The 9,972-nt window shown below is 37.6% G+C and overlaps 1 protein-coding gene across 1 annotated transcript in view; it reads right to left on the bottom strand.

Annotated features, from left to right (window-relative positions):
* Positions 1-691: 691 nt before the first annotated feature.
* LOC309977249 (UPF0547 protein C16orf87 homolog) overlaps positions 692-9,972 on the bottom strand; it is a 60,749-nt gene continuing 51,468 nt past the window's right edge. Inside the window, exon 4 of the mRNA XM_082863252.1 lies at positions 692-830. Coding sequence (XP_082719378.1) covers positions 781-830 — 50 coding nt within the window. The 3' untranslated portion in view covers positions 692-780. The remainder of the gene's footprint in view (positions 831-9,972) is intronic.

Below are 9,972 nucleotides of genomic sequence, written 5' to 3'. Positions count from 1 at the left end.
ATCCCACCTGGATAGTACAGGATAATCTTCCCATCTCAAGGTTCTTAACTTAATCACATTTGCAAAGTCCTTTTTCACCATATAAAGTAACATTCACAGGTTCCAGGGAGGAGGAGGTGAATACCTTTTGGGGGGCCATCATCTAGCCTCTCAGCCACTCAAGGGCCTTCAAGTTTCTCTTCTCACGCGCTCATGAGGGTTCATTGGCTGAGTGGTGAATGTGTAGCACAGAGGTCAGAGCTCAAGCTTTGGTGCTAGGCAAGTCCAAGTTTGAAGCCCAGCTCTATCACTTACTGTGTGACTTTAAGCAAGTACCTTAACCATATCTAAAGCTAATATGTGGGATTGTTTTGAGGATTAAATGAGATAATGAATGTGAAATGCCTAATACAACAGTGCCTAAACATAGTTTAATGCTTGGTGAATTTGTTAAAAGCAGGGTGTAAGCTGGAGATCTGATCCAGCCTTACAGAGGGGAGGCCAGGGAGCACCAGGTTCCTATAGATGAAGAAATGTGAAAACCTGGGTGAGGGGGACCGAGGGGGGGTCATTCTGCCACAGAGCCAAGAAAGTCAGTGTTAACCAAGCATAGAACTCTCAAAACCTTTTGGTGTGGGACAACATAAGGACCTGCCAGAACTGGCCATGCAGAAGGATTTCTGCTCTTCAAAAGTGGAGAATGTGACCTTTCTCCAGGGCAGGTGTGGATCTGGGTCCCCAAAATGTGTATTTTCGTCATAGATAGTCTTATCATTGTTAGAAAGAGGATTCATTTGGAAATTAACACTCTGATGATTCTCTTGAGGTTAAACTGATTCCAGTTTCAAGACCTGTAACAAAAAGAATGAGCAATAAATCAAGAGCTTAGAGCATGGTGAATAAACAAAGAAAAAAGGCAGGAAATAGTAGGAAAAGAACAGTAGGAACAAAAAAAGAACGTTTTAAACCTGGCATTTGTTATTAGTACGTTTGAGAGATGACACGCAAGCTGGTTTGCCTCCTTAACTCTGATCAAAATAAATGTGATCTGATTCTGTTCCATTCATTAACTGGGGTAGGATAATATGAATTTTAATAAAGAAGTTTTAGTACTGTACCTCTAAATATTATCATATATTATGATCTGTTCAACTTGCTATATTTCATTCAGTCAGGTTTTTTCAGTTTAATCCACTGGGATTCTTTACAGGTATGACAAGGATTTCTCAGTTTGAGTGGAAAGAATGCTAAGGGACAATGAAACAGGAAAGTAATAGATTTTGCCTTTCTGAAAAAGAAAAACTACAAACTACTTAGATGTCAACTGGTAGGGGAAAGAATGATAGCTCTACACCTACTGCCATGAAAAGCTATCCAAGACATATGGTCGAGTTAAAATTCACAAAACCACATATAAAACTTGATCTATCTAAATAAAAAAGACAAACAGCCTGATAACCAAATAGATACAGATATATAAATACATTAGCAATAGTCAAGGATATATATACCTAGTTATTAACAGCAGTTACTTCCTGGGAAAAGAGCAGAATTGCGTTGGGGAAAAAAAGAAGGGAACAGCCAATTTCCCTGTATAGTCTACATGATTTTGTATTTGCATTTTTATAAGGAGCATGTTTTTATATGTTACTTGTACACTTTTTAAGCAATAAAAAATAATTTATTTATTTTAATGTAACCATTACATTAATTTATAGTTCTTTTGCTAGAAATATTATTTGTGGGATAATAAACAGTAAATGTGTATTGTTGCTTTTTATTAATGAACCAGACATGCTCTCTCTGACTTGACTCTTTGTACTAAAGGAACAGAAGTACACAAAGGAATAAACCCATACCTGAAGGAGAACAGAGTAAGGAGGTATTACTTGGGGATGAGATAGTTAGCATATATCTGGAAGCCAGCAAGTTAGCAACTTTCTGGAAGCCAGAAAGTTGATGGAAGAGGTTTAACAGGTAAAGGATGCCTTAGACAGCCAGCCCAGGACAAGCTATGAGGGCTGCAGAGGAGGGCTGCCAGTTAGCCTGGAGAACCGGGCAAGCTCTGAAGGTGGATCAACTCTACCCACCTGCTTTTCTCCACCACCGGCTTCCACCCCCCAGTCCCTCCCTCATACCCAGTAAGTACAGGCAGCTGGCATTTATCCTCAGGCAAAAGTAAACAAACAAGTCCCTGATAGCTCTTCTTTAAAGAAATTAAACAATTCTCCATATTGGAGAATCTAAGGTTTTTAGTCATCAACTTCATGTCTCACAGTAAAGTTCTCATTCTAGCCATCAGGTGGGCTCAGCCTAAAAATGAGTTCCCACTCACCTCCCCCACCTCATGTCCAGAGCACCCAGTCAGAATTATCACTGGAGAGATGTCACTCCAATTGCATGGACCTTCTTTCTTAAATATGACCAGACAAGCAAAGATCACCAAGATATTAGCAGATCCAGCAGCTTGAAAGGGAAAGACCAAGATATATAAACATGAAAAACAAATTCTGGTGAAAACAAAAATAATCAGGGAATAGAAGAAAACTTGACTCAAAGAGATTTAAGAAAGATTTTTATGAAGAAGATGTTGATTTGAAAAAAGAATAATCAGAGAAGCGATTAGAGATTTAAAATATGATAGCAGAAATAAAATGTTCACAAATCATAACATCTCCTAGAGCATAGGATAAAAAGAGAGAAAATGTGAAAGAACAGATAAAATCTGAAAGTCCAAGCTTCAGTAAATGGAGTCCCAGGAGAAAAGTATAGAGGAAAGGCTGGGAGTGGGAGGGGAGGGATGAGTGAACTCCAGCCATTTTCCCATCTTTGCATCACTCATTTCCCAGGGAGCTCTAATGGGATTCCCATCACGACTGAGGGGTAGTATGCTCAGGAAGGGGAGTTGAGGGTGGTCAGAAAATGGCAAATGGCTATCACTTTTTTAATGTGCCCTGATATCACCAAGGAAGCCAGGGTCATATAGCCTCTGTTCTTGTGGGAATTTGCATTTTAGGGATAGCTCATCTGAATCACTGAAAGAAACGTTAAAATCCGGGCAGGGTGAGCAGAGCCTTTCAGCTCATCACTAATGACCTGCCTTCAGGCTAACATCAGTACACCTTCTTTGGATCTGATTGTTCAGTTACTTACAATTGCACCCAATTCCCCAGGATTCAGCTCATGTTTCTCCATCTTGTTTACAAGGATATCATAACTTTTTCCAGTGTCCTGGTCTACAGAGTGAAGAAGGCACCTCTTGGATAAGTACCTGGCTAGTAAACATTCTGCCTTTTCCAGGAAAGCCCCTAATGAAGTCAGTAGACTCCCAGCAGCCATGTCTGTACTGTGGGATTCTGGTCCCTACTCAACTTGTCATGACTGACTGATCCAAGAGTAGATTTCTGATCAATTAGAAACAATTGGTTTTGCCATTCTAGAAAGTTGAAAATTGGTCTAGTAAGAGAGATTCTGGAGACAGTCTTTAGGTTTCAACCTACAGAGACGGGCCATGAATTCCCATAAATTCAAAAAGAGAGGGTAGAAAAAAGCCAAAAAAAAAACAGAAAATGCCACAAGTGAGAAAGTATAAGACAAAAGTCTCAAAAGTATGGTTGTCAAGAACCAAGAACTATAATATAGGCAAAGGTAGATTAACTGGAGACTTTCAAACCTCAGATGAAGAAACGGAATCCATTAGACAGGGTTAGGGAAGCAGTCGAGGCTTAGAGTTGAAAGATGGGGGCATGGTAAGAACTCTTAGGAAAGGAAATTTTGAATTAGCATTTTGTTCAGAAAGAGGTGGTAAGGCCAATGAGGAGAGCATAATAGTCAATATAAAAGCCAATCAAAACATAAACAAAATATTTTAATCCAAAATTTGAATACGAAAAGAAAAACTGCAACACACTTAAAGAATGATGCCAGCATCAGTCAAGAAGGTTAAGATGAGCACTTGGCTTTCTGCATTTTTTTTTTTTAATTTTTTTTTTGGCTGTGTGGGTCTTCATTGCTGCGTGAGGGCTTTCTCTAGTTGCGGCGAGCAGGGGTTACTCTTCGTTGTGGTGCGCGGCCTTCTCATTGCAGTGGCTTCTCTTGTGTGGAGCACAGGCTCTAGGCACGCGGGCTCAGTATTTGTGGCTTGCGGGCTCTAGAGCACAGGCTCAGTAGTTGTGGTGCATGGGCTTAGTTGCTTCGCGGTATGTGGGATCTTCCTGGATCAGGGCTCAGACCCGTGTCCCCTGCATTGGCAGACGGATTCTTAACCATTGCGCCACCAGGGAAGCCTGGCTTTCTGCATTTCTATGTAACATTCCCAACACAGTTAAAAAAAAAACAAGTTCTGTCTACTTAAATCTCCTACTATTTTCTAGATGATGTTTATGCTGCCTTCAGCCAGTCGCAATAATATTAAGCTATTTGAAATGTATTTCCCTGTTTCTCCTCCATCCATCAAGATGTTGTATTTCTGTTACGAAGTTGGAGTCACACTGACCTGGCTTTGAATCCAGTCTCTGCCACTTCCCAAGTATGTGACCTGAGCAACTTTCTTGAATCTTTGAGCTTCATTTTCCTGATTTGTAATTATTAAACACAATCATACATGGAAAGCATTTGGCATGGTGCCTGGGACATAGTGAGTACTCCATAAATGGTTGTTCTTTTCTATTGTTTCTGCTATTGTTCCTTTTATTTGCACTCAAACACTGGCACTACCATAAAAGACATAAACAAATGTGTTCAGATGTGTTCAACTGATTCATCTGTTACAAACATGTTTGACATTTTTAAGTGTGCTTTATATTTCTATGGCCTCAAAATCACACTTAAAACTTTTAACCCTGAGCTCCCTGATGAAGGTAGAAGTTAGTTACATTTATCAATATATTTAGCACCAAATTTATATAGCTCTTGGGTTGTAGCTTTTGAGTTAAAAGAGGTGCCTAGCAAACTTGTGTCAGAGCTGCCTTTGCTGGAGCAGAAGCAGATTCTCTCAATAATGACGTATGAAATTTAGAAAGTGAATTTCTCAACTGCAAGTCTAATTAGCAACCAAAGAGTAAAGGTGATTTTGTTTGTTTTGTTTATGTTTTGTATTTCACTGAGATAAAATTTTCCAACCCAAAGAAAAGTGAAGTTTAACAGGTCTATAACTGGAGCCTTGGGAGTCTCACACACAATCACTTCCATTAGTCTAGTCAACCATTCTTTTCTGGAAGTTTGCCATGTAGAAACAAAAGGAGAACACTGAAAACAGCCCAGATACATGGGAAGCAACTTGGAATCACTGCCTGCTTCATCTATTACAAAGAAAGATCTGCCACATATGTCACACCACTGTTATAGAAACATGGAAAAATTTTCTGTGGAGCATTTTCTAGATATGTTAGATATAAAATACCAAATGAGTATATAAACTCCCAGATCTTTGAAGAACATATAGATTTGGGCTTACAGCTCTCCCGCAAAAACCAAACAACCCAATTCAAAAATGGGCAAAGGATGTGAATAAATATACAATAGCCAGTAAGCACATGAAAAAGTGTTCAATATCACTAGTCATTAGGGAAATAAAAATCAAAACCACAATGAGATACCACTTCACACCCATTAGAATGGGTACTATTTTTTTTAAAATGAAGGAGGAAGGAAGAGAGGAAGAAAAACAAGTGTTGGTAAGGGTGTGGAGAAATTGGCACCTTTGTGCATTGCTGGTGGGAATGTAAAATGGTGCAGCCATTATGTAAAACAGTTTGGTGATTTCTCAAAAATTAAACATAAAATTACCATATGATCCAGCAATTCCACTCCTAGGCACATACCCAAAAGAACTGAAAGTAGATACTTGTATACTAATGTTCCCAGCAGCATTATTCACAATAGCCAAAAGGTAGAAACAACCCAAGTGTCCATCAACAGATGAATAAACAAAATGTGTTATATATATACAAGGGAATATTATTCAGCCTTAAGAAGAAATAAAATTCTCATTCATGCTACAATATGAACCTTAAGTATTATTCTAAGTGAAATAAGCCAGATACTAAAGGACAAATGTATGACTCCATTTATATGAGGTACATATACTAGGCAACATAAAGACAGAAAGTAGGATAAAGATCACCAGGAGGTGGGGGGAGGAGAGAATGGGGAGTTATTGTTTGATGCGTACAAAGTCTCTTTGGGATGATGAAAGAGTTTCAGAAATAGATAGTGGTGATTGTTATACATCATTGTGAATGTACTTTATGACATTCACAAATTATACACTTAAAAATGGTTAAAATGGTAAATTTTGTTATATAGACTTTAACCACAATTTAAAAAAAACATAAATCCACCTCAACCCACATAAAACTAAAATAAGACGTCTAAAGTCCTTGGGCCATGTATAATGCCACAAAAATGTTTGATAACTACATCTGGCAAGCAGCTCAGCCCAGGAATGTGATACCATAATAGCATAATAAATACCAAAAGGCTCTGAAGCAGATTTCTCTTACTGGTTAAAACAGATGGAATTTTTTCATTAAAAAAAAAAGAAGAAAAATATTAGAGCTTTTTGATGGTTATGTTGTTAATAGATTCTGAACAAAGATTAGTTCAGAGACCAAATAGATGGCATGTGCTTTATCACACATCAGGAAAACATGTATAATTAGACTCTAAAGTGTTTTCTATTGATAGCAACTGGTTAAAACCAATATGTGGCCTTTTTGTACATTTTAAAACCTGAGAATAATTATGAGGTAAATAATAGAGGCAGAACACTCCTACTTTCAGCCAAGATGGAGTAAGGACTGGATTTACCCTACTACCAGTTTCTTTTTTTAATTTTAGTTGCGGCATGCGGTATCCTTTAGTTGAGGCATGCGGACTTCTTAGTTGTGGCATGCAGACTCTTAGTTGTGGCATGTGGACTTCTTACTTGTGGCATGCATGCAGGATCTAGTTCCCCAACCAGGGGATGCATGCAGGATCTAGTTCCCCAACCAGGGATCGAACCTGGGCCCCCTGTAATGGGAGTACGAAGTCCCACCTACTGGACCACCAGGGAAGTCCCTACCCTACTATCTGAAACAACTAAAAATCAGGACAAAGCATATGAAAGAACAGTTCTCAAGACATTAGCCATCAGGCAATAAAGGACAGTGATGCATGAGAGATGGGGAACAAACAAGGTGAACCCCATGATTGTTCCAGTTTCCAGAAACCTAGAGAAACAGCAGAATGTATTAAGTAGAGACATGGAAGATATTAAAAAGTCTTAAAATGAAATTCTAGAAATAAAAACTACAACATCTGAGATGATAGATACACTGGATGGAATTAAAGGCAGGTTAAATGTTGCAGAAGAAAAGATTAGTGAACTTGAAGACAAAACAATGGAAACTATCCAAAAAGAAATACCAAAAAAAAAAAAAAAAGAGAGAGAGAGAGAGAGAGAGACTCTAAAAAAGCAAAGCAAGAAAGAAAAGATGAGAGCAATAGTGAGATATGGGACTTCAGGAGGCCTAATATGTGTATAATCAGTCTCCAAAGGAGAGGGAAAGAAATAATGGCCAAAAAGTTTCCAAATTTGATGAAAACTGTAAATCCACATATATGAGAAGCTTAATGAACACAAAAGATAAGAAAAATCACTCCTTGTCATTCAGGTTTCAGCTAAAATGGCACCATCTCAGAGAAGTCTTCCCTTACCACCAAACCTTAAGTAGCATTATGGAATTATCTTGTCTTAAAAATTGTTTACTTTTTATTGCATATCCCTAAATCCTCCCCTCAGTGTAAGGTCCACAAGGACAGGCCCTTTTCTGCATTCTTTACTAGAACAAACACATAGGCACTGTGTTCCCAGGACCTAGCAGAGCACCTAGCATTGAGAAGGTACTCAATACATATTTTATGAGTTAATGAATAATTTTATCCATTCCTAACCTTTAGTAAAGAATTCCTGTTTCAAAATCCTTCTCAAATGATCAAAACCATTCTTTTTGCATTCCCAACATTTCCTTTTGCTCCCAGATTAATATAATGTTGCCATTGAACAATAAAGCATTTATTAGTACTAACTGTCTTTCCCTAAAAGTAGTCACCTCACCATTTCTCGAGGAATGACCTATAAGAAAACAGTGCTTCCAGGCCACATTGACTCCAGGCAAGGCTCTGGCAACACTGCTGCCAAGTTTGACATCCACCTTTCCAGAGAACATATTCTTAGTTCTCCAGTAGAACATCATTTCCATCAAAACAGCGGTTTACTGGACAGATATTATAGGCAAACATTTTACACTTTATATATATTATTTATTTAATCTATGATGAGATTACAGATAAGGCAATTGAGGCCTAGGAAGGTGAAGTAATGTACCTAGTCACATGACTAGTAAGTAGCAGAATATAAACCTCAGTCTGTTTGACTCCAAAATGTTGTTCTTTATACAACACTGAGATGAAATTTAAAGTGTTACGAAATTGCAGCTAAGTATCAAACAGCATATATCTCTGTAGGAGGGATATAACTTTCAGCCTGCTTTCCATCTAATAAAATGAAAAAGACAAAATTAGTAGCTCAATCACAGAGCCTCTACTATTGTCTGAGATGATGATAATCAACAACAAACACTTGCGTCAGCCAAGGTATTTTTCTCTTAAAGCTCGGAAGATTTAAAGCTAGGAAGACCTGAAGTCTTGAATAGAGGGAAATTATTTTACAAAAATTCATGTATCAAAGATATGTGACTATACAAAGAAAATGAAGTTTCTACATTCTAGAAGATTGGTTGAAGGGAAACAGGATACCTTTCATTAACTTTAAGATGTACTTTTTCATTTTTCACATTTCAGCATCTCTGAAATTCATGTGCATCTTACAATCAATAGTGTCTGACCATCACCCAGGCAGCAGTTTATGATGTGGCTATCAAGTTACATGAGTGAATTCAGCCATAGCCATTCATATTATCATTGTTTCTATGTCTAAATAAGTCCAAAATAACTTTTTTAAAAAGTTGTTCAAAATATATTTTTCCTTTTTTATGGAGATATAACTGACATATAACGTTGTACAGTTTAAGTTGTAAAATGTGTTGGTTTGATTCATTTACATATTGCCATAGGGTTACTACAGTAGTGCTAGCTAACACCTTTATCATGGCACATATTTATAATTTCTTTTTTTATAGTGAGAATAGTTAAGATTTAGTCTCTTAGCAATTTTGAAGTTTGTAATACAGTATTGTCGACTATAATCCCTATGTTGTGCATCAGATTTCCAGATCTTATTTATCCACTAGTTGTAAGTTGGTACCCTTATACAGCATCTTCTCAGTGCCCCCACCCCCAGCCCCTGGTGACCACCATCCTAATCTCTGTCAAAATAAGTTTTTTTTAACTTCATGCTGTTTTACCTTTATTGGGGTTTGTTTTCTAATAATAAGAACAATTTATATAATTTGTGAAGAAAAAAAAACACTTCAGAATATACAGTAAAGTATACAAAGAAGGAAACTGAGATAACACTGTTGATAGGTAATATTTTCCACAATTTTTGCACAGGTGCGTATATATGTGTGTATATATATATGTATATATATATATATATACATATATATGTGTGTGTGTGTACACATAAAACTGGAAAACACATACATACATACACACTGTAATATTACATCTGTATCAATTAACTAATCTATACTTTTCACAATATGATACTATCAGATGCAGGTTTGCATTATGCATTTCTAACCTGGCAACAAGTTGTGAACATTCTCTGCATCAGTAAATGGCTTTCCCCAGCGTGGTTTCTAACAATGACAGATTCACTCAACATGTGCTGCATCCCATTTAAGCAATTCCCGGTTATTGGGCATGTATAGGTTGTTCCGTTTCTCTGTCCCTGGCAATGTTGAGAAGGGGCATACCTGATGGTCCCATGGTGTCGGATAAGGAAGTGGGGGAGTTGGAACCCTCCTTGCCCATCTGGTCTTG

This window comes from Leucopleurus acutus, assembly GCF_964270905.1.
Source record: "Leucopleurus acutus genome assembly, chromosome: 20".
Lineage (NCBI taxonomy): Eukaryota > Metazoa > Chordata > Mammalia > Artiodactyla > Delphinidae > Leucopleurus > Leucopleurus acutus.
Note: the sequence above shows the minus strand (reverse complement) of the source record. Positions and strands in the feature narration are given on the sequence as shown.